Source organism: Chinchilla lanigera, unplaced genomic scaffold, assembly GCF_000276665.1.
Source record: "Chinchilla lanigera isolate Chin_1 unplaced genomic scaffold, ChiLan1.0 scaffold00135, whole genome shotgun sequence".
NCBI classification, from domain to species: Eukaryota; Metazoa; Chordata; class Mammalia; order Rodentia; family Chinchillidae; genus Chinchilla; species Chinchilla lanigera.
The window spans coordinates 730,503-755,155 of record NW_004955536.1 but is presented as its reverse complement, the minus strand read 5'-3'; the positions used below and the strand labels follow the sequence as shown (position 1 = coordinate 755,155).

Below are 24,653 nucleotides of genomic sequence, written 5' to 3'. Positions count from 1 at the left end.
AGACAGTGAAACAGCAGTACTTAAGTGACAAATGTGTGGACTGGTCTGGGAGTTCATTCTCCCACTGAGCAGAAAGGCAGAGCAGAATGGGTGAGGGGCAGATAATCAGCTTCTAATCTGAAGCAAGAACTGAGAAGTTACTGTGTTAGCAAGGTCATGGTTAGGTCAGCTTTTCCTTTATGCTGCAGAGTTACCACCCAGAGTCCCACGACCTACCTGCTCACTCTCTAGCTACCACGTGGTTAATCTCCTGAAGGCATGCTCAGCTTGTCCCTTCCCTGGTGCTGCAGAATTAGGTCCAAACTCAGTTTGGCAGTCAGAGGCCCCATAATCTAAATTCCAAGCCTCAGTCCTCCATGAAATTCACTCCAAGCTACTACTCACCCCTCCCCACCCTCCACTGTCTCTTTGGCTCCAGCATTCTGTATGTCCATTAGCAAACTCTTTGTGTTGGGACTGCCCTTCCCACAGCCGTCCACCCATCCACATCTCACCCAGTTTGTGAAAGCCTTCTGTAAGTCTGTGCTTCTCATAGGACTCCTTTACTCCACAGCAAGTGAATTGCATTAAGTTTCTGCCATGTCATGGCCCATGTCCGTCCTACCTCACTTTTTCCTGCCAATGCCTTGTGCTCGCCTCACAGCAAGCTTCCCCTTCTCCCCTGCCCTGACTGTCCACAGTACTAGCACATATCCTTGTGGGCAGCAGGCAGTCCACACACATTGAAAGGAAATACTTCAAATGTTCAAAAAATGTAAACATGAATAGCAAGAGAAAGTCAGTTATAGGTCCTGTGTCTGTAACAAAAAAGTTCCACTCTGATTTGAGAACAATGTGAAAAATATATCTGAATTTATTATTTAAGTATAGTATAATACAAAGTTGTGGCAATAGAAAGTAAAAACTAAAATGGATCAATATAAATATGCTAGAGTCTAGCTCATCAGTTATTAAGATGATATAATTCTCCCATTTTATAAAGAAAGAGTTCTACTGTACACATAAGGAATACCTCTCTAGAGTGTGGAGTGAGTGGGAAGTGGAAGGAAAATACTCGGTTGAGGGTGGCTTTGGAGAACGTGAACTGGCCAGCCAGCCCATCCCTCATTCAGACTTCCCTGGCTCTCCTATAACTATAAGTACACATGCTAGTTCTAAGGCAGTCCTCCTGTCCGGGGGGACCAGGTCATTTCTTACTACTGAGGTCTGCTTTCCTCTGAGGTCCCAGCTCCAGTGCTCATGACCCGTGATGAGGCCAGGTTTTCCTGCCTGCTGGATTGCAGAAGAGGGTAGCATTTATTGACCTATCTTCTCACCTAACACAATACATTTTCAAGTCAGACCTCAGTCCCTAAAACCTTCTAAAAAAAGTTACACTTGTTCTCTCCTGTTGATTCTCCTCCCTGCCACAGTTGGTGGTTTGTTGAGAAACTGGCATAAAGAAGCACTTGGTGTTTGCAGCGTCTGTGCAACAGGAAGAAGGCAGGATCTCCTTTGAGTTCAGGAGCTGGATGTTCTTGGTCATGGTTGCATATTGTCTTGAATCCATGAGAGGTAATTAGTGACCTTGGTGTACACACCTGGAACATCCTTCTGCCCACAGCCAATGCCCCAGCTGATAATGCCAATCAGAGTCATGCGCTGATCTTTCATGCACACCAAGGGGCCTCCTGAGTCACCCTGCAAAAGACACGACAGGGTAAGTGTTCACAAACAGTGGAGTAGGAGAACATTAGGGTTGCTGTTTGCAGTGGTAAGTTGTATTCTTCAGAATACTTAGTTCAGAAGGCAAAGGTTTTATCTCTGCCATCTTGATCCTCTAGGGTGATGATGGTGAACCTTTCAGAGACCGAGTGCCAAACTTCAAGCCAAAACTCACTTATTATCACAAAGTGCTAATACTGCAATTAAACCTGAACACTAAGGTTTTAGTTTAGAAAAAACAACTCACACATTAACATATTTTGTCTTAAAAGGAAAACACAGTAACACACATGCCATAGCTTCACCATCCCTGCCCTGAAAATCTGATAGTGTCTCCTGAGATAATGGCTCAGTGCTGGGTTGTCTAGTATATGCTACTGTATGCAAGGTCTTGGGGTCTAGCCTGAGCACTGATAGGATAACTGACTACCGCTTGCCAACTGTTGTGTGTCTAGGTGTGGCATGGCAGAGGAGCATTGCAGAGGAGAAACAATCCATGGAAGGCAAAAGGCAGCAAATGATAACAGTATGTAATGTAGCAACCACTGTAAATTTCTATCATTTTGTTTTGAGGTCATGTATCATTTTTGTTGTTTTTGTGTTGTTTTGATTTTGTCTTCGTTGTTGTTTTGTCAGTTTTTTAATTTTTAAAAGAAAAAAGAAACAAAAAGGCAGGAAGTGACAAAGTATAAGAGACCAAACACCCTCTTTCTGTGCTTTGTATCTGAACAGGAAGGAGCACAGAGGGACATTCATGCTCACCTGGCAAGCATCGTGCAGGTTCACTTGGTTTCCTCCACTCCGAGTGTCTCCGGCACACAGCATGTTTTCTGTAACGGTTTTGTTAGACAGATGTCGTGATGTGCAGCGGCTGGGTGGGTACAGTCTGACATGAGCCTCCTTCAATCGCTCAGAATAGAAAGGAGAAGCTAGAAGAGAGGGGGGCGTGTCTTACAGTTGTAGGAAAGTTACTTGGAAGGAAAACCAAAAATTCTAGTAACAGCTAAGTTTATCAAGCATATGCAACGTTACTGGGTTCAGTGCAGAGTTTCACAATAGCAGCAGGAGCAACACTGGGCCCAGAGGGCTTCTCGTGGCTGGGACTGTCCTGTGCACTGTGCTTAGCAGCCTCCTTGGCTGCACTCATGAATGCCAGTGTCAGCCTTCTGTCAAAGAGGTCACAGCCCCAAGTGTCCAGACATGCTGAATGTTCCCTGGGAGGCAGGATCACCAGTTTCAGAGCATATTATCTCATTTAATCCTATCATCTAGTAAGGAGCTAGCTTGGTGTCCCCCTTAGCACTATGGAAGCAGGCTTGGGGCTGTTTAGAATACAGAATTAGCCGGGCATGGTGGTGCATGCCTGTAATCTCAGCACTTGGGAGGCTCAGGCTGGAGTATCGTTGCGAGTTCCAGGCCCGCCTAGGCTACAAAGTGAGCTTAAGGCCAGGCTGAACTGTATAGCGAGACCCTGTCTCAAAAAGACAAAATAAAATAAAATAAAATAGAATACAGAATTAATGGCCCAGCTGGGTGTGGGGTTCATGCCTGTAATCCTAGGTACTCAGCTGCGACAGGTTCAGAGCACCAGTTCAAGGCCAGCCTGGGCAACATAGCGAGACCCTATCTCAAACAAAAACAAGAAGACTGTTCTAGTACTGTATTTTAGATCTTGAGGATCCCCTAAAGCTTGGTGTGGAAGGCGTGCTCCCAGCCTGAGGTGATACTGGGAAGTGATGGAGCCTTGAGGAGGTAGGGACTGGTGGTCACTGGGGATCCTGGGATCCTTCCAGATACACACACACATACTTTGACACCCGAGCCTTCGCACTGAGTTACATCACCAGCTCTGTGTGTTTTTTCTGTGAGAAGACAGGATCTGGCTAAGTTGCCAAGTTGTCCACACTAGGCTTGAACTTCCAGGTCCTGGGGGTATGCTACCATGTCTGGCTTCTCCTACTTTTCTGGCCAACACAAGGTGAGCAGTCTCTTGTGCTACAAGATGACCCACTTTGCCACAGGCCCACAGACCTAAAACCCCAAAACGCTGAGCCCTTAAAACTGCCCTTTTTTTAAGTTGATTTATCTTGGGTATTGTTACTTTAACAAAATTAATGAACACCTCCAAGGGCCCACAGGTAATCAAGATACAGCTACAGGAGTTGAACTTAGACCTGCATGGCTCCAGCATCCAAAACTCACACCCATCACCACTATACGGAACCTTCTCGGAGTTCAAGCTCTTCCCAACACTTGCACATTCAGGCTTTCGCCTTCGCCTTTTCCTCACAAGCAAGGAGGCAGGGACCTCACTCGCATTTACTCAGTACAGTGCCTGCTCCTGCGACCAGCCTTTCTCCCATTTGCTCAACCACCACATGCCCGGCGCCCTGCAGACAGCCAGGACCGCCGGGACCCTTCCACTCACACGCCTCGTGCCTGCCGTAGCCGGACAGCTCGCACTCGGTCCAGTCGGGCAGCTGCAGGTCAGCGTCCGGGAGGCAGACTGTGCGGACGGCGCTGCTCTCCTGGGCACAGTGCCGGGAGTCCGCCCTCAGGCGCAGCAAGGCTGGGGGAGAGAGGGGTGGGGGAGCGCGAGGGTGAGCGGGGAGGTGCCCCTCCGGCTGGCCCCGGGGCGGCGCGCAGGGTGGAGGAGGAGAGATGCGCGCGTGAACAGTTGTGCAAGTGGGCATGCGTGGGGTTCTGTGTGCTCTGGAGTGCGAATGGGCAGGAAATCGTGAGGTCTTACCAATGTCATTGTCGTAGGTGTCCTCATCAAAGTCCTTGTGGAGGATATATTTTTCAACTTCAAATTTCTGCTCCTCTTCTCCAGGGACCTCCCGGTATGTCCTGCCCAAGACCACCCGAAGGTGATGAGAAGACCTAAGAGAGAAACGGCCTTAGAACGCTGTTTCTGCTGTGAGACCCCTGCCCCAAGGCCTCCGGGCCAGCGCCTCCCCTGCCCCTACCTCTCCAGGAAGCAGTGGGCAGCAGACAGGACCCAGCAGGCACTGATGAGCGCACCCCCGCACAGGAAGTGGTCTTCCTGCGACCTCCTGCTCTTGACGAAGATGGCGGCCTGCCAGGGGTGCGAGGCGATGTCCGCGTAGAGCCCTCCCTTGATGCGGAACTGCGGCCGCTGGTACTGGCGCAGGCCGCAGGTGGCTGGGGGTGGGGATGCGGACAGAGAGGGAGCTCAGACCAGGCCTGCTGGGCCAACTCTCCTCCCTGGGCCATGACTCTTCCACAGGCAGTCCAGAGGGATAGATCAGTTTCCACGCCATAAGAAACATGACTTTCACTTATGCAGTGGACACCACGCTGGGTAATGTGTGTGCACTGCCTTTATCCCTCCCAACCTGACTGTCAGGGAGGCGGAGAAGTTTTTGCCCAAGATCACAGTGGCATCTGGAAGAGAACCCAGGTGGTCCCTTTGACTCCCACCATGGGTCTCTCTCTGCTATGCTTCATTTTCTTTTTTTTTCTTTCAGGCATCTCCTCACCAAAAATAATGAAGTATTGTGAACTCCCAGGTGAGGAACATGTGCATATTTCTTTTACATCTACCCAACCTTCCCATCCCCTTTTCAGAAAGTTCACTTCTGCAAAGGAAGAGGGTGCCTCCCTAGGGAAGCCCCAGGCAGAGCTCCGGAGGCCTCATCACTGGTGACCTCAGCTGGGAGTTAACCAAGAGTTCATGTGTTCCTCACCCAGCCAGACCCTGCATTCCTTCAGAACATCCTGGCTCATCTCTGTGTTCACAGGAACTGAGTTATTTATTCTGGGGCAATTTCCAAACTAAAGTTTCTTTTGAGAATTTGCTGACTTGAAATTTCTGTCTCCCATCCCTTACTGTAACTCAGCTCCCCTGTGATAAATGGATTTTGCAAGAAATATGGAAGAGTTCACAGTGGAAGTGCAATCCTTAGAGATGGGACAGGCTACAGCTTTGCCTCTAGGAGCCCAGGGAGCCTGTGCAGGCCATGCATGACTTCTGAGAGCGCATTACCTAATTTCACTGGGGATCGAGCAAATATGAAAATCACCATCTTCTCTAAGCAGCCACATAAGCAAGATCTCCTCCCTCTCCTTATCCGTCAGTGCAGTCCTCTCCAGAGAGCCATCCAGACAGGAAGTTTTGAGGGAATCAGTGGGCTCTTTTTCTTTTGGCACCTCCCTATCACCCCTGAACCCTTGCCCAGAGCATCTCTGCCCACTATTGCGTGAGTCACTGAAGCCTCTCCCCACCCGGAGTGGTCCCTGAAGCCTGACATTTGCATAGTCTGAACAGAACAGTGTGGGGTCACAGAGGGCAGCTCAGGGAACAGTGGTGAAGTGAGACTAGGCACAGGGAGGTACCCAAGGGCCACTCTTACAGCACTGGGGCAGATCACAGTATTCCCAGGTTGGCTTGCGGTCCTTCAGCACATGGCACCAGGGCTTAGCATCCCCATCTGGGTTCCTAGGTGAGAAGGGACTTTTAAGGTTTCCAGGCACATTTTCACTCACATCACAGGCCACAGGAGGGTGGGACAAGGCTCAGTCAACCAATGGCACACATCTGGCTGGGGAAGAGGACCCCAAGTGGAACTCCAGCAGTCCCCAAGCACAGGGGAATAAACTTCCCTTTGATCTTGCTTTTCTATCAGAAACATGCTTTCATCTCATAGGGGTATTGGGAGGAACTAGGAGCTGCTCTATGAAGAAACCTTTACAGCACACTGCAGTAAGAGTGTCATGGGGCACAGAAAGGGACTGATGGTCTTGGGCAGGACCTGTGACCTGGGTCAGCACAAGAACACTGGGGATCTTTTCAAAACTAAATCTTATTCTAGAAAATGAATAGGTTGGCCTGGAGCAGTGGTGATGACCTAGGACTCGCATGCTGCAGCCAGCTATTCATCATTGAAAGCTCTAAAAGGTAGAGCCTACATAATGTCCTCAGTTCCTCCCCACGCCCACTGGACCTTTCACATACTTTCAGCATTAAATCCTCTCCCATCTCACTCCCCAAATCTCTCTGCCAAGGCCTGAACCCCTCTGATGCCAGGCTACGCACCGGCAGTAATTATGTTTGCCCAATCCCAGAGCCTGGGAGTTGAACCTCCATGCGGTGTAACCCCTTCCCCTCAGGATCACGGAGTCCCACGGGAGGCAGGAGGCACCGGACGTGGTAAGGCTCTGGGTGCCACGGTATGCTGACCCATTCCCAAAGTAGCAGTCTTCATTCTTTCCTGGAACAAAAGAAATCTCAAGCTGAAATAAGACCAGTCAAATGGTGAAGTAGGCAAGTTGGGGTTTGAGGCGGAGGTCCTGGCCTAGGAATATAAGGTGGTCACTCCTCCATGGAGAAGGGTGTGGCCTCTCCAGTTTCCCTTTTCTCTTCAAGCACTTTTATCTAGAGATGACAAGTGAGTTTTGCTACAGTTTGATCTTAAGTGTCTCCCAAAGGCCCGTGTAATTAAGGCTTGATCCCAGTTCTGTGCTGTTGGAGGTAGTAGAACCTTTACGAGGTGGGGCCTATTGGGAGGTGTTTAGGTCACTGAAGGCATGTCCTTGAAGGTGATTGTGTCTCCCTTTCTTCCCCTTTCTGGCTATGAAGTGAACAGTTTTGCCTTAGCACTTGTTCCTGCCATGATGTGCTACCGCAAGAACAAAGCAAAGGACTCACTAAACCTCTAAAACTGTGAGCCACACTCATCTTTTCCGTTTTAAAAGATGATTCTTTCAGAAAGTACTATAGTGACACAAAGCTGACACAGACTTCATGTCAGGTACCAGCTTCCATCAAGAGACTTGGCTTCCTGGGTACTGTGCGCAAGAGGTCCTGAGGGGCTGGCTATTGAGGTCACCGCTGTGGTGCTTGCTTTTGAGCCTCTTTGAATGTGAGTAGGAGTTTCCTGTTTGTGCTGGATGGTTGCATGGCCTTCAGTAGTTGCAGGTCCAGTTTTCCCAGATTTTGTCTGCCAGTGCTATGAAAGACTCATGGGTTTGGGAGACGGAAGATGAGCCCTAGAGTGCCACCTACTGTTATCTACTTGCCCTGTCCTTGCCTCTTTTCTCCCACTTGAAACTGACAGGCTACACCTCTCCACACAAATGCCTTAAGTAGAAAGGCTCTCAAACTGTACCTCCAAATCTGACCAAATCCTTGGGGTAAGGAGGATGCTTTAAAATTGTCAAGAGTCAGTTGTCAAGAAAACTGCAGACCCAGCTTTCAATGTACTTTACTCACAGTTGCACCAGCATTACCTGCAGACCTACAGACTGAATGCACCTTATTTTTCTGTGTGGCACTTAAAAATCTTTTCTCCTGTTGTGATAAAAGGCATAATCATTACTGAACACCCCACTGAATTCATACTGCCTTTTTTTTTTTTTTTGGTTTTTCTCCGGTACCGGGAACCGAACTCACGACCTTGCACTTGCCAGGCAGGCGCTTTTGCCGCTGAGCTAAATCCCCAACCCCCATACTGCCTTTTTAAACTTGGCATTTTTTTCATTTTGGAAAATTATTTCACATTAAAAATTTTGAGAGAAAGAGAGAAAGAGAGAGAGAGAGAGAGAGAGAGAGAGAGAGAGAGAGAGAGCGCCCCACTAATGCGAAAAGAATATCCATTCATTCTCAAAAAGGGCTGGCAACAACTGATTCAGCCCCACTCTCTCCTCTAGGTGAGAACACTGAAGGTCAGAGGGCTGGAGAGAGGAGCGCAAAGTCCAACATACAACCAGAGGTCAAGCTGGGTGAGGACCTGCGTTTATTTCTTCCCCCTGCAGCCCTAACAAGCAACTCTGAGCCAACTCTTTCCTCACCTCAGTTTTAGGACTGTCAACCCTGTGCTCCCGAAGCCTCTCCCGAGAAAGCACAGGGGCAGGAGGGTGGCTGTCACTCACCCTTGGAGCAGGCTGGTGTGCTGCAGAACTCCGAAGTGTACTTTCCTGCCTTAAAGACATAGCACCAGGGCTTTGAGTCCTTGTCTGGGTTTCTGTAAAATCAGCCAAGGAGGTCAGGAAGGTTAAATCTGCAGCTTCCCTCTCGGGCCCCAGGCCTCTGCATACTCACTGAGGGAAACTGTGTGTTGCGGGCTAAGCATGACTTAGTTGTCTTTGTGTGGCTGAAGGAAATGAACATGGGTGCCAAAATGACAAAGGGGGACAAGAGTCGGCCCTGTGTGTCACTGTGGCCAGGCCACATTGACAGGTCAATACCAAATGTTGCTGGGAAGGTTCTTTGCGGCTGTATTGAGCATCTGCAATACCGTAGGATTATCCCTGGTAACATGGGTGGGCCTTCGGAAGTCAGTCCCCAGGCTTAGACAGCCAGACGTTCCCAGCAAACACTGGGAGACTGGGCCTGAGGTGACCTCTCCACACCTGTCTGAAACTCTGGCCTGCTGGCTTCTGCACAGACCTCAGGCACCACCACGGTGGGACCAGCCTCTGCATTTGTCTGTTTGCCGCATTGCTTGTTTCTCTAGAGAACCTTCCTGGTGGGATGCAGGTCTTTTCCCCTCCACCCTCCAGAAGCCAGAAGATGCGGGAGGGTGGCCCTCACCTGCAGTAGTTGTGGTTCCCAAGGCCCAGCTTGATGGCACCCGGCCTCCGTGCGCTGTAGCGCTTCAGGGCCAGCACACTGCTGTTCCAGTTGACACACTCGGCCCCGCTCTGCGCTGTGCTCCACGTGCCCCTGTAGGAGATGCCCTGGTCCTTGTAGCAGGTGACTCTGGTATCTGATGGAGAAAGGGTGCGGGCCTGTGTGTGAGACCCCAGCTACTCCCAGGGCTCTCAAGGGACTTCTGCAGCCTCAGGCAGCACCTGTCTCTGCCCCCTGGGCCACACTGTGGTTCCCTGACTCCCCTTCCAGCAGCCCTTCCTGGTCTCCAGCCTGCCCTGGCCCTTACCACGTGCCTCCTTTCCCACCCAGGCTGATTTGGGGTGTAGGAGTGTCATGCCTTTCACACCCCACCTCTACACTCACCTATTTCACAGCGTTTCCCCATGAACCCTTCAGGGCACTGGCAGACAAAGTCAGAGAAATAAAGGGCCTGCCAGCAAGTACCCCCATTGAAACACCGGGGCTCGCTGCAGCCTGTTGAGTGAAGACAAGGAAACGCTGGTCACTTTCCAAGCTGCTGTGAGGATGGCAAGAACTGACGTTTTTACAGGTGCACTCCATATCCCAGCCGCTGTTCTGCTCAGTTGCACACATGAACTCACAGAAACCTGGAGTCACCCATGACACACACTACCGTCATCCTCCCCAGTTCAAACAGGAGGAAACTGAGACTGGGCAAGGGAAGACCTTGTTCTGAGTGCCCATGTTTGCACCTGTGTGCTGTGCCTGCTCCCCTCACCCACAATAGACCCAGCTGCAGGTCTCCTCAAGAGATTCATTCGAGCTGGACCTGGGAGCCTGGGCTGGCGTGGGCACATACCCTTGACGGGCACTGAGTGGCACTGTGGTCTGCCGCCGTTACACCAGCAGAATTCCACCCTGTTGGCTCTGAGCAGGGGACGCAGCCATGACTCATGCTGCTGGTAAGTCGTCTGGGTCTTCTCATCCCTGCAGGTCACTGAAACATAGACAGTTGGCCTCGTCAGACTCTGACCCCTAGGCCTACTGAGAAAAATCTTTTGCTTGCTTTCAACGTGCAGTCTTCCTTCCGTGTCTGTAGGCTCTGTGTCTATGGATTTAACTAACCTGGGCCTAAGGCAGCCATGTCCACACTGCACACCTATGGGCTTGCCTGTCACTCCCTACAAAGTGTTGCATAACATTTGTATTTACATGGTATTAGAGAATTTCCATTGTATTAGGAGTCTATAAATGATCTGACATGTACAGGAAGAAATTCATAGGTTCTATGGGAATATAGTACTGTGTCATTTCATATAAAGGACTCAAGGGTCTGGGGGACTTGAGGACCCCAGAGGTCCTGGAACTGATCCCCACTGACATGAGGGATGGCTATAGTCTATTATGTGTCCTGTAGGAATGCAACTGGAAGTGAATGAATAGCTAATGTTTTACTACCAAAGACCACTTTTATTGTTCTCCCTCTGGTGAGCCCTTGTTTTAAAAGCATTATTTATCATTCAAAATACATGTATTAAGCAATACTGTAACTTTTCATTTTAATGCATGAAAATATACACATGTATAACTACTTATCAAAGTTATTTATCCACATGAGTATTATTACATAGTAATTTTTGGCCCCAAACAGAGAAAATTGATCTTTTAGTCTGAAAAATGTGTAGAAAATGTGCTGCTTCCTGTAGGATTTTTGATATAATGAAAATAGCTGAAATACTTCCACTAATATTTAATCTTTCTCTGTTTTCAAACTAGAATGCCAATTAAAAAACACATATACACACACACACTTTAACTAAGGCAGGCATGACATACGCTCCCTGGAGACAATGCCCTTGCTTCTGGAGGCCTGCAGAGGCCAGGATACCCTGGCAGGATGCTGCTCTCCATCAGCAAAACCAGTGAGAGCTGGAGTGACTTTGAGGAAATTCCAATTTAAAAGTGTAGAGGTCAGGCTTGGTGGCACAGGCCCGTAATCGCAGCAGTGTGGAAGGCTGAGGCAGGGGGATCGCCAAGTTCAAGCTCAGTGTGGGCAATCTAGTGACTTTGCCAGACCTTGTCTCAAAATAAAAAAGGGACCTGGGGATATGGTTTGGTCTGAAGGCCCTGGGTCCAATCCCCAGTACTGCAGAAAGTGGTGGTGGGGTGGATGTCTTCCAGACCCAGCCAAGTCTGGAGAAGGAGGGGTAGGGCTCTAGGATGCTAGTTCAGGACTTGAAATGGGCCAAGAGCACTTTCAATCAAGACAAGGGCTGTGAATATTTTTGTCCTTGGAATCTGAATGGAAATCGACACTAGCCATGGACCTTAGAAAGGGATTTTTGCCACACTGTATCTGTGACCATAGCCCAGGTGAGTTATCCCCACTTTATCAGTGGGAAGAGACAGAAACAAGCTCACAATGGCTGAGTGGACCTGGCAGCTTCAAGGACCCGTGAGGGCCTAGCAGTAGCCATTGTGGTTCTGGGCCTGGCACCTGCCTGACCTTAGGCAGGTTGCACAGTGTCTTCCACAGGCCTTGTTTTCTGTCCGTGTATCAAGGCCTCTGGGCTGCTGAGCACTAGGCCTCCACCAGCTTCGGGACCCCCAACAGCTGGCTCTTCCTCTCAGGACATGACTGTCTGTCTGCAGCTGCATCTTTGCAGACCCCTCTGAAGATCACCTTCACACGGAGAAGAAGAACCCTTGCTCATCCAGGGAACCTGATGTCTTGGCCCCCATGGCCTGTCCTGGCCTCCAGTTTCCATCCCCTCACCACCGCTTCCTCTCACCTCTGTAGGACCTGGCTCCTCTTCTGAAGCGGACATGGTTTTTCTGCAGAGAGAGAGGGAAGAGGGGACCAGTCACACCAGCAGAAGACTCCTATGACCTGCTGGACAGATGCCCCTGGGGTCCTGGCCCAGAGCACCAGCTGTTTCCTGCCTCATCTCTAACCCTTCCTCTCCTCCTAGCCCAGCATTGTCCAGAAAACATTTTGTGAGATGGAAATTCTTCCCATCTGTGCTCCCAGTAGAGTAGCCACTAATCCCATATGGCCAAGGAGGGGTTAACATGCAGCTAGTGTGACTGACTTTTCAATTTTGTTTCATTTTAGTTAATTTAGATTCAAATGGCTGCACATGCTTGCAGGCCACCATCCTGGACAGTGCCATTGTGGCTCCCTGGGTCCTTGCTTCAGCCTCACAGGAGATGTTCTGTTGCCCACCTGGCACTATAGGAAAGTGCACGAACCTTCTGGCTAGCAGCAGGGGGCAGGTTTCTGGCTCATACACCTCAAGGTGCTTATGGCATCTTTTATAAGTGCTTTTGTGGGTTAATCCAAACACTTTCTTTAAAAAAAAAAACCAAAAATTGCAAAGAAAGCAGAGGCAGGGGAGTGGGAGTAAGAACTATTGCTCAAGTCAGAATAAGCATCCAGGTTCCAGCGCTGGGACTTGAATCCCAGCCCTCCCATCCAGAGGGGATGTGTTTGCACATGCTCTGGCTAAGCAGGCTCTGTGCCCCTTCTCATGTCCCCTCTTGGACACCTTCCCACCACTAGGGTGCTAAAAGGACAGGTTCATTGTCACACTGGGCCGTCTCGGGCGGGGTCCACAGATACACAAGGACGCGCACCTGGCTGGGCAGGGTGGAGACAGCCCCACAAAGCAGCAACACACACAAGAGCGTTTGCCTCATCCTCCTTGCGGTTTCCTCAGCCTCCCTTTGGTTCTTCTAGAAGAGGAAAAAGAGTGTAAGTGTGAGGAACAGGAGCAGAGGGTATAGCAAAACTCAAGGGTTGTGACTTTTCATGGCTGGACCCTCCACCCAAGGGTTTGGAAGGTGATTTTAAAAAACTGCACATGTATTTCTGTTGTAATAAAACACATAGCACACATGTACCACCTTAATCCCTGTTAAGTACGCAGGGCAGTGGTGTTGAGGACACACACCATGCAGCTGTCACCACCAGCCACCTCCAGAACTTTAATCACGAGCCAAATCTCTGCAGCCACTAAAGAACAGCTTTCCTCTGCAGCTGTAACCACCTTTCTTCTGCAGTCTCTATCACTCAGACAACTTGCGCTTGGAACAAAAGTGGGCTCCTACGGTGTTTGCACATTGGGCCTGGTGACTCCACAGAGCACCAGGCCCTGAGGAGCCCCAGGTTGCAGCGGTCAGAGTCCCCATGTCGTAGTGGTCAGAGTTCCCATGTTGTAGCTGTCAGAGTCCCCACGTTGTAGTGGTCAGAGTCCCCACGTTGTAGTGGTCAGAGTCCCCCCTCCTCAGTATAGCTGAAAGGTATCTGCTGTCTGGGTAGATCTCACCTTGCTCGTCCACTCTTCTGATGGTGCTTTGGTTGTGGACAAGCATTTTGCCTAGGATGTCTGTGAACTGAAGGGCAACACCATCTCTGGCATATTTTTTGGCAGCCCAGGGACACAGGCTTGGTTTCCTGGAAGGGAATTCCTGCCTTGGGGCTGGCTAGGTGCAACCACAGACATCCTTCCTTTTCAGAGGACACTGTAGGGATTGCATAGCCACAAGTCCAACACCAGCCACCCTTCTGCAGCCTGCTCATCTCGGCATCCCTCGCAGACAGGGTTGCTTCCTCATTGCTGCCTTATCCCACAAATAGTTGGTCCCTCTATGACAGAGTCCTTCCCACCTACCCATCAGAATATCTGTCCTATTTTATAAACTGTGACAGAGCCAGCAAAATCCCGATTTGCCAAAATAGAAGCAGTATCTGGTTTTGGTCAAAGATTCAGATCTTCCTCGGCCCCAAATTCCTGGTTTCCTGCCACCTTGCCCTCGGCGCTGAAAGTAGGTTAGTTGGACAGGTGTTGGGCTATGGCCTGGCCTCTCACTCTCATCCTTTCCTCCCTTGACTCATTTCCCTTCAGTCACAAGTGGTTCCCACCCTTCCCCCAGCCTCAGGCCCCAAGCAGCTGCCTTCCTTTGTCTGTGAAGTGCTCCCTTTGAAAGGCCACCCGCTGCTCACAGGGCTGCAGCTCCCTTCAGGGCCAGGATGCAAACAGCAAGAGATGGATGAAGTGGGAGAGATTTCTATCTGGCTGGTTCTTCTTGGGCTGCTGGTGACTGGCCCCGGGGAGGGAGAGTCCGGCAGGGGGTTGAGCAGTAGCAGGGGACACGCCCCCTGCCCCCTCTCCTGCCCTCCCCCTGGCCAGGGTATTGGGGGCGCTTCTGGCCTGTGCTTTCCCTACCCTGCTTTCCTTTCCCGTAGCCAGGGCCTCCCTCTGGGCAGAGGCATGGGCACTCTGGCGCCTCCTCTCACTTGGGACAGCTGTGCCACCAACTCTCCAGCTTTGGGGTTCCAGAAGAAAGGAAGTGGGCAGCTGAGGCCATCTAGAATAGAAGCCTGTCCAGTGGCATCTCCTGATTACAGGGAATTTTTCAGATTTTCTTTCTCAGCTTCCCTCAAATTTCTCCTTTCCCCAGATTTCCCAAAATTCTGCTTAAATTCCCCTTTTAAATTTTACTCCCTATTTATAGCCCTTTAAAACAGATTTTCTCAAACTTATTCTCCGTTTTCTTCCCCATGGCTCTGCTTGTAGCCAGTCCTAGGTCAGCCTGGAGTGGAGGACTCTGTACATCTGGGGCCTCAGGAGTAAGTGAGTTGCATTCATTACGCAATGAGTAAATGAACCAATGACGGACAGTGAACTCCTCTTTCCCACCTCACCTGTCAAACCACCCAGCCCTTTCAGTCCCCCACTCACTACCCCACATGCCACAGTGAATTTTTTTCTGAATACCAAGTTACTGTTTCACTCTGAGAATCTGGGTCCACCTGCATGGACCACGAACTTAGATGCCCGGCAGCTGCAGGGTGAAGTCTCGCCACATTTGCGTCCCTGCCCTCCCCAGGATTGACTCTTCCTGGCAAGTAGGGGAGGGATGCAGGACAGGCTGGGGTGCAGATCCACAGGTATGCCATGTTCAGCCCTATTGCAACCAGAGAACCATGGAGAGGACTCAAATTGTCCCCTTGCGCTCTTGGGAGAGCTGGAGACCCTGTCCTTACCTCCCATGGCCTTTGACCTCCTGGGCCTTGAGCCCAGCAGCAAAAGCTTCCCCCACATACACGGCTGGAGGGGCACTGGGCTTGACAAAGAAATGAGTCATCCTGTCCCAGAAAAACTGCACAGCCCAAAACAAGGAAGAAGTGTGGGGAGGAAAGTGTGTCTTTGTTTGGTCTTTGCTGGAGGCGTGGGCGTGGAGGATAGGGCCTGAATGCAGAACAAAGTGAATACCAGAACTGAGACTCAGACCCAGATTCCCACAGGCCAGGCCAGACTCACTCCCTAAACCCAGCGGGAAGTCACGGCCTCTGGTTGCCAGCATGGAGGGCTTGCTCGGGTTTAATTGTAAGAAGCCTTTCAGAGCTCACTTCATAAATGCGGACATGAAATTTTCTCCTCCTATGTTCTCTTCCTTTTGCTGTACCTATAGTTTCCCAGTATTATTAAGGAATAGAAAAGCAAGAAAGGATGGTAGGTAAGAAGAAAAGAAGGAGTGAGGGAGGGAAGGAAGGAAGAAGGGAAGGGAGGCCGAGAGGCCAACTGGGAGAAGGACTGACTGCTGCACTGGAACTCCTGAGTATAGTATGAAAAGAGGGATGTAGTGTAGGGCTTTTGGTCTCCAAGTACCCAAAGCCCAGCCCTGGCTGGCCTATCTTAGCACACAAAGTTGATTTTTTACAGCTTTTCAAGAGGCACTATCTCTGGTGAGTAAAGTTCAGCAGACTTAGGGCTTGGCAAGTTGACAAATTCCATAAATTAAAAAAACACAAAGCACATGGCTTGGCAAATAAAGCACACCCTAGATCACAAACGTGATCTAGGCATCTTTGTACAGTGCCTAGCCTGCACATCCACACTCAGGCAGCCTTGTCTGTGCCGGCGTGCATGTTTGTCTCACAAGGCAACTTGGGCTTTCCTGCCTGGGAGTTGTGTACAGTCCTGTCAGATACATCAACAGTGACTGTTTATTGTTTTCTCTGAATAACCTTCAAAAAATGACTGCTCTAGAGTAAGGAGAAAGTCGTATAAAGAAGGGCAAGCAACTTTGGTATAAGCAGCCCTCCCGTGAGATGTACTCTTTCCAGGGCGAAGGACACCTGCCCTTTTGGGTACTATACAAGGATGTCTGCACATACACTCTTGCGATCTAGGGTGTGCTTTATTTGCTAAGCCATGTGCTTTGTGTTGTTTTTTTTTTTTAATTTATGGAATCTGTCAACTTGCCAGGCCCTAAGTCTGCTGATGATTGAACCAGCCAGAACACAGTATTCATTCCTGCAGGGTGCCCTGGGCAAGGGCCACTGATGGCACAGGCAGTGACTGATCTGGGTGGTGATACATGACTTGAGGAAGGTCCCGGAGGGAAGAGACGCCACATGGGCCTCAGCCCCTTGGTATTGCCTGCCTCCCCTCTTCTCTGTCTTCCCTCCTAAATATCTGCTCTCAAGAAAGGAATTGATAAACTCATCTAGCGAGATGAGTGGCCTAAGATGCCATGGAAGCTCCAGTGCTTGGAGACAAGGTCAGCCCCAGTGATGCAGATGCCAGGGGCTCGGGGCTGTGGGGGCTGGGACCTGCGAGGACAGGGATCTGGGGCTGCAATGTCAGAAGAAAGGTGATGAGGAATGTGCGCATGTGTCCCAGTGGGGACCTTGGATAAATGGTTACAACCACTTCAGAAGCATTTACCCACATGCTGTGTTCTCTCCCTCTGCCTCTCTCTCTCCCTCTCTTCACCCCTCCCCTATTGTTTTGTGGTACTAGAGATTGAACCCAGGGCCTTTGCACTGAGCTGTATTCGCAGCACTTTTTTTATTTCTCCAGAAGTTGACCAGGCTGGACTTGAACATGTGACACTCCTGATTTGCGGGAAAGCAACTGTACAGATGCAGTCATCAGTCAATCCAGTTTTACGATTCTGGGCAACACAAGCTTGCCAGCAGGATGGCAGAAACATGAGCAGCCTGAAAGAGGATGGAAATGGCCAAGGAAGGACCAAAGTGAACTGGGACTGCTCTCAAATTATGCATCATGTGCAAGGTTCGCTGAGTCTGTCTGTGGTAAAGAAGAGCCTTAGGTTACTACTGCTTTGCAAAACCTTTCTGAAGCTCTGACTAAGAGTCAGTCTCCAAGTGGCCAACTGGCTGGAAACAACACACTCCCATCCTCCAATACCAGCAACCGCAGACCGATGAATGTCAACAAGCTAGGAAAAAACCAGCAAGAGCAAAGACACATTTCTAGAACAGGACAAGAGGTGAGGCAGAGCCAGGCCTGGTGGTTCACACCTGTAATCACAGTGCTCTGGGAGACTGAAGCAGGAAGTCTGCAGGTTCAAGCCCAACCTGGGCTACTTAAGGATTTAGCAAGACCCCATCTTAAAATAAAAATGGAAGGAGCAAGAAAGGAAGGGAGAAAGGAAGGAGGGAGAGACGGAGAAAGAGAGGGAGGAGCGAAGGAAGGGAGGGGAGGTTCTGGAGTGAGCAAAGCCTTGGAAGAGTCTAGAAGTCTCCCTCACAGCTTACCTTGGTTAAAGCAGAGTCTGCCCTCCAGCTGGGTCGCGTGGGCAGCTGCTGCTGATCATGGGAGCCACAAGCTCTGAGTCCTGACTGCCACCGCCTAAGCAATTCTTAACTCTTTACAAAGTGATCCTCCACTAGCCAAATTGCTTATCTTCTCTCTTGAACAGGATTCCTTCACAAGGCAGGGAGAAGAGCAGAGTCGGCTTCCTAATCTAAATTGATCAATTCCAGGGAGCTGAACAGAATAGAATCCTGAACTCCACCCTCCCTATCAGGGCAGGATTATTTCCAAAGCATCTGCAAACCCCAGGCATGACCTATAGTCTAAGGAGATGACATTAGCCTTGGAAGGACCCACACCCAGCGTGTTTGTTGTCCTCTCCTCCACAGTCAACCTCTATCAGGTGACAAAGGAAGAATGGGTTGTGGGACTAGGAAATAACAGTCTCTCCTGCCTCCTGCCAAGATAAAGATAAAAGGACCCTTTTCTCAGTAAACTGAGATCCTTCTGAAGAGAAATAAGTTCAACTAGCAAAAGCCAACTCAAGCAGTGCAATGAAATGTTAACTCCAAGGTCAGGCTTTAACTTCTCTGGAGGCCCAGCGTTAATCTAAAGAGATGTCTTGGTAAGCAAAGATGCTGCACTTCATTTCCATTCCACTCCCTGAAGCTACCACCAGGTCTCCACGCCCTTGACTCAGGAAGTAAAGATAGGAAGTTTCATTGTAGCATTACAGGAATTCGCCTGCGTTTTACCGCCTTTGTGTGAAATTAACGCTGTTTGCAGCACCACCACTCACAAGCAGGATGGATCTGAGTGCCTACTACCTGCCTGCCCCTGCATTACACAGCCCCTTACAGCCTTAAATCAGTTAGGTGTCGTTACCTAATTTGTATAGATGCCAGACCTGAGCTTCACCAGTGACACATTCCCAGAATTCTGAGTTCTCCTAATTAAAATCCAACACTTTCTATTTGTTACTGTCTCTGACACACTATCTTGTGACTTCCGGGAAGGTGGGGTGGGGTGGGGTGGTACTGGGGATGGAACCCAGGCCTTCCCACATGCTTGGCAAGAGCTCTACAACTGAATTAACTCAAACTCCTTTTTATTTTTTATTGTAAGATAGGGTCTTCACTAAATTGCCTAGGCTGGCCTTGAATTTGCAATCTTCCTGCCTCAGCCTCCCAGTTAGCTAGGATTACAGATATATGCCATGATACATCGCTCTTCAAAAAAAATCCTAAAACTTTTTTCTTCCTTTTTTTGTTTTTGTTTTTCTCTGTACCGGGGTAGAATTTAAGACCTTGCTTGGGTGAGGCATGCAGTCTACCACAGAGCTCCAGCCCTTCTGATATTCTTTAGTGGGGCAGGGGGAGATGCAGGGGATCAAACCTAGGACTAAGCTATATCCATAGTCCTTTTTAAATTTTTTATTTTGAGACAAGTTCTTGCTAAATTGCTAAATTGCCCAGTTGCTTCACTTGCAATCTTTCTGCCTCAGCCTGGTATTACAGGTATGTGCCACCATGCCTGGCTCTTCTGACATTCTTAATGTGTTCAAAGTTGATACCAGAGCACCCTGGCAGAATGGCACAGAGCACAACCTTGGGATGTGTCTGGGCGGGTGACTTCCTTCCCCAAGCCTTGGCTTCCTGTGCTTCATCACACATGAATCCTGTGCACCTTGCTGCCTTGTTCTGGTGGCCAAGCCAGGCACTGCCTCTGTGTGGCACACAGAGTCCACTGTGCTTACTGCCCCTGTGCCCTTCTGCAATGGGCCCCAGCGTCCACAACATCTCTCCAGAGCACCTTGCAGCTGGTGTGGCTCTGTGTGTGAGTGCTGCATCCAGCATTGACACCAAACATGTTTCTTAGTGCATCTGTTCACGTCACAACGACCTGTGACAAAATCCCACCCCTTCATATGTTCACAGCCCAGCTCAAGGGGCTGCCATTTGCTGAATGCAGGGTGCTGTCTTGAACCTTACTCTAAACATTCTTTTTACTACCAGTCCAGGCCTGTTTATACCAAACATTCCGGGAGAAGGTGGGACCAGCAGAGAGATGTTCTGGAGTTCAAATGTCACTTCAGATTCAGGATACAGGGACATTTGGAGGCCAGAGCCATCCTGTGCATGCCAGGCTCCCAGAGAGACAAAAGCCACAAACCTTTCCTTTCTCTTTGCAGCCAGGTGGCAGAGACTGTCTCTTGCTACAGCTGCAGACTAGGATACATTCCTCTTCTCCGCGGCTAAAACACTGAGAGCTGCCAGGAGAGCGCAAGTGCCCAGTCTGCTTTCTCTCTCAGACTGTGCCCGCTGGGCCCCTGGTGTAGCTTCCCCAGCCAGCCCCCTGTCCTGGCCCTTTCTGAAGCCTTCACTTCTCCTGGTGCCTGTCAGATCCTGCCCCTCACTGAGACCTCAGCCCTGCTCAGGTGAACGTCCTCTTCATGGCACATGCAGGTCCAGACACACACATCCTGCACGGTCACACTCAGGCTGAGCTGGCTCTAGTGATTCAGGCTCAATGCTCCAGGGACTCATGGATGAGGAAAGGGATGGACCTATGAGCAGCTCCAGGGCACAGGGTGACCAGTGCCACGCATACCCAGTGGGGTGGCAGGAGACATCACTCAGCCTCAGTGAGAGGGGCTACCAGGTGAGCTTTCTGGGATTCATGAACATATACTATCCTCTGAGCAGAGGGGATTGTTAAACAGTGAAGGGGTGCTCCTGCCAGACTCCTGCCCTAGGATGGTGCATGGCTCGGGGACAGGGGTTGTGCTGTAAGAGGCCCAAGCCCCTCATTCTTCAGAGTAGGCCCCTCTTGGTGGGCAAAATGTGGGATTTGTGCACCCTTGGCTTTCATCCAGGGGGCAGTGTGTCTGGAATCCCCAAGAGTCCTAAGGATGAAGGGGTTTTGGGGGAGTGTACTGTAGATCCCCTAACTTCTAGTTGTGAGTTAATACACTGAACAGAAAAGGCATTTATACAAAGGTCTACACTATGGTTTCTGGGGTTGGCAGCGATTATTTCAGAGGCTCCAAGTAGAATCAGGTCTTCTAGGTCCATCCCCAAACAAAACTCATGAAGCCTCAGGTATACTGTCAGGAGTATGGTGTAGACATCTATGCACCTGACAACTGACCCTGTGAACTGAGAGTCACCCTTGGACCCTGGCCATGGCATCATTCTACAGGTGAACATGAGCTGAGTCTGACCCTCCCCAACTTCTGCAGGCAGCCGGCCTCAGATGACCGAGTGGCTTCATTAGGGGAGGACCAGGCAGCTGATCTCTAAGTCTGTCTCCAGCTCTAATTTTCTTTCTTTGGTTTTTTGAGACAGGCTCTTCCTTGGTAGTCCAGGCTGGCCTTGAACTCACTATGTAACCCAGGCTTGCCTCAAATTCATGACAAGCCTTCTGTGATGGAGACCGCTACAAAGCAGTTCTGAGCAGGATTTAAATTAGCAGTTGGCTTTCCATGTTTACTTGTGAGTCTGTCCAAGGCCTAGGCCCCTTGTCTAGAGATGGGAAGCAGACTCATAGTAAGTGAACTTCTGTGAGTCACTGGTCCCAGCTGAGACCTATAATGGTGGATGAAGCCCTGATGCCTCAAAGGACAAGATAAGGCCACAGCTAAGGATACCTGGCTCCAACGTCAACTAAGTAGATAGAGACTGTAGCCACAGGCATCTCATTCCTGCTGTGAAGACCTTCTTGAAGACAACATAGTTCTCCTAAATTAACATAATGTATAACTTGGAGACATTCTTGAGCAGGCTTCCAAGATCCTTGAATGGTCCTGCTCAGATTCCCACCTTTCTTCAGTATTCCCCTCCTTTGTTTGATAACTAAATAAATACAGGCCAGCTGCCTAGAGAAGATCTTTGTCTTAGCTACCAGAGAATCTTGAATTCTGCTAGAGGGTTTTGATCTTCCTGGAGCCCTAAAATCATACCACTTGACTCTTTTATTTATGCCTTATCTGTACACTTGTTTGGGAGATTACAGATCTGATTAGTCTGCTATAACTAAGGGAAATTTTTTTTTTTTTGGTTTGGTTTTCTCCAGTACTGGGAACCGAACTCACGTAAGGGAAAATATTAACATGTTACTCCTGCCTCAGCCTCCCAAGAACTGGGATTACAGGCATGCAGCACACCTGGCTCCTGATCTAATGTTCTATGAATCTAGATCGTTCTCACTCTTACTGGGTTTGATTATTGTTCTGTGAGCTGCTTTGCCTGGGATGGGGTTTATAGCCTAAAACCTGGGTTGTGGGATTTGTCTGGGGTATGGGATTTAGCTTTACCTCGCAGACTTTTCTCCTGTATGTACAAAACAAATAGCCCAAGATAGGAGCAAACAGAATATTGCCATCCCTAGTGTCCATCCTAAAATTTTACTGAAAGAGCTGAAAGTTACTCCCAGAAAATTTTGTTCTTCAACTTCAAATGCACAGTGTCAACTAATCAAAGGCAACTAAACATTTCAACTAAAAACTCAAATTCTACCTTACTCTCAGATACTTGATATCTCAGAAAAGTCCAGGGGTTTTGAATTGGAGTGGAGCTAAGTCCACTACCACTGCCATAAGCCTACTGCTGCCTCAGCTTTGGGCTGAGCAGTCTACCCACACAAGGCCTCTAAATCCCCAAGCTAGCACCAGGCTTTCCGGACAGAAGTTGCCGGAAAACTCTGCGACTGAACAAACTCCTGCTGGTGGGTTGGGAACTGGGCTCCCTGGACAGTGAGCTCTCTCAAGTGTGCCATGGTCCTGCTCACACTCACCAAGAGCATCTGTGGGCAGGGTCTCCTCAAGCCACACCACTGAAGGTGTGCCCGGCTGCATGGTGTACACTGGTCCCATGTGCTGCTGTCAGCACAGGAGCCCTGGAAAGGGAAGCAGAGTCCTGCCCTGGGGAGCCCAGTGGCTGTGTCACCTGTCCCAGGCTGCAGCTAAGGGCAGATGCTGGGAGTCTGGTAAGAAGCCTCACAAAATAAATGGGGCTGCTCTGGGGAGCAGATGGGGACGGCAGGCTGGGGACAGGCCAGCTGTCATTGCCTTTGGCAAGACCCAGAGGCCCAAGTTGGTCTCAGAACGTTGTGGGCAGAATGCATTGGTTGTGTGAAGGAACTGTTTATGTCTTGATAGTTTCAGCAGTATCCTGGCCTGACTGCTCACCAGGATGTGTGCCCTGGCACCGCTGCTGACTGTCTTGACTTATCCTGGATCCCTGGGTTCTGTACCCAGGATGAGCCTGGCCCACCACGCCTGAGGACTTTGGGGAAGTCACCTTCTGAGGCTTCAGTTACAGCTATCCTTGCTGGGTTCCTTCTCGGGATTGTATACATACACACATACACACACACTTTTTCTCTGTCATCAATCAGCCCTGGGAGAATACTATATTATTCCAAATCTGCCACCAAATAAATCACTGCTGCCACAACTTTTCATGCCCAAGTTCATCATTAGTTACTTAGGAGCTTGGCAAGTTTTTCTGCTTTTCTCCTTTCTTATGAGGTTAAAATAAAAAAAAAAAAAATGCAAATAGTAGTGAAACTCTAGAGAGCCTGCTGGGGCTCCTGTTCAGTGCATTAGGGATAAAAGACAGCAATGTTATTTTTCTTCCCTGTAGTAGAAAAGGCCTTAAAGAGGACAGCACACTTGATCAAGGCCCCTGGAAAGAAAGCCGGGACAAACTGAATGGTGGTGATCCAAGATGTTTTTCTACCCAGACTCCAACTGGGAAAGCAAGGCGGCTGAAAGTCAGGCTGCTTTTTCCTAGTGCTTCCCACTAGTTTGTCAGGCTCGGGAGGGGAGGGACCCCCAGCATCCTGGCCTCAGTTGCTTCACATGCTCCCAGGGAGGCAACAGCAGGCCCCACCTGCCAGGACACTGCACTCAACCCTGCGACCCGGGGCTGCCCATGGTCCCCGTGGCACCCTCTGTCTGCGGAGCATTGCAGAAGAACTGCCCCCATTTCACTGCCCCGCATCTGTGAGCTGGGCCTCCCGTGAGGAATGCTTCCTCCTCTCCGCCCTCCCTGGCTACCACGCCCCTCCAATCACCTCAGCAAGGCTGAGGGACCGCAGATACAGAATGAATTCCCGCAGCCAGTCCTCCCAAGACTCAGTGACAGAGTCGTCCCCTCTTTGGCTCGGTTTGCCTGTAATTCTTAAAGAGACAGAAGAGGAGATGGTGCCCAGAAAGTGCAGACCCGGACTCACCACCACAGCTCACTTCCTCGCTCTGCTCAGGGCCACGGTGTCCCAGGTCCAAGCTCCCTCCGCTCTGCTCCTGCTGCTCTTAAGGTCCCTGTGAAAGGGTGGGTGGCGGCTGGTGGGCGGGCTCAGCGAGGGAGGGTGCCCAGTGGACAGGACTTGGAGGGGGAGTAGGCCTGGCCTGGCCTGGCCTGGCCTGGCGCCAGCTGGATTATTCACAGCGCTGATGTCATCGGATCACAGGAATCTGGGAGCTGGATGGGCCCTAAGAATCTTTAGAATCCTGCACTCAGATACCTAAAGGGACTCTCAGGCAGGGTGGTGTTAATCCTGTCCTGACTAAAAGTGGTCCGGTGCTAAATATGCGAGGGGAGGTTGAGGGTGTGGGGTCGTCTGCCCCTGCATCCCACTGGGGCTGTCGGGCAGTGCAGGGGAGGAAAGGCTGGGTGGCTGTCTGCTGTGGGAGTGCCTAGATGTGGCCACCCAGGCCCCTCACCCTGGTCTCTAGGAGTTTATTTTCCTCCTCTCTGAGGCTGAGGCCTGGTCTAGGGACCCCTCCCACCCCTCACAGC

The 24,653-nt window shown here is 50.1% G+C and overlaps 1 protein-coding gene across 1 annotated transcript; it reads right to left on the bottom strand.

The window, feature by feature from the left end:
* Positions 1-822: 822 nt before the first annotated feature.
* Plat (plasminogen activator, tissue) lies at positions 823-24,194 on the bottom strand. Its single transcript, XM_005410511.2, has 14 exons — positions 24,088-24,194; positions 12,917-13,015; positions 12,073-12,115; positions 10,140-10,277; positions 9,683-9,793; positions 9,260-9,434; positions 8,599-8,690; positions 6,764-6,938; positions 6,081-6,166; positions 4,674-4,869; positions 4,454-4,587; positions 4,133-4,273; positions 2,467-2,633; positions 823-1,680 (listed from the first exon to the last, which is right to left on the bottom strand). Exons 2-14 carry the CDS (start codon positions 12,977-12,979, stop codon positions 1,522-1,524), a joined length of 1,680 nt encoding a protein of 559 aa, XP_005410568.1. The 5' UTR covers positions 12,980-13,015; positions 24,088-24,194; the 3' UTR covers positions 823-1,521.
* Positions 24,195-24,653: the final 459 nt, after the last annotated feature.

Bases quoted from the DNA above. Each gene is read 5' to 3' on its own strand.
- Plat (XM_005410511.2), bottom strand. From the start codon at position 12,979: ATGAGGCAAACGCTCTTGTGTGTGTTGCTGCTTTGTGGGGCTGTCTCC. The intron at 12,116-12,916 runs GTGCGCGTCCTT...CTCTCTCTGCAG, and splicing joins TCTCCACCCTGCCCAGCCAG to AAAAACCATGTCCGCTTCAG. The intron at 9,794-10,139 runs GTATGTGCCCAC...TTCACTCAACAG, and splicing joins CCACTCAGTGCCCGTCAAGG to GCTGCAGCGAGCCCCGGTGT.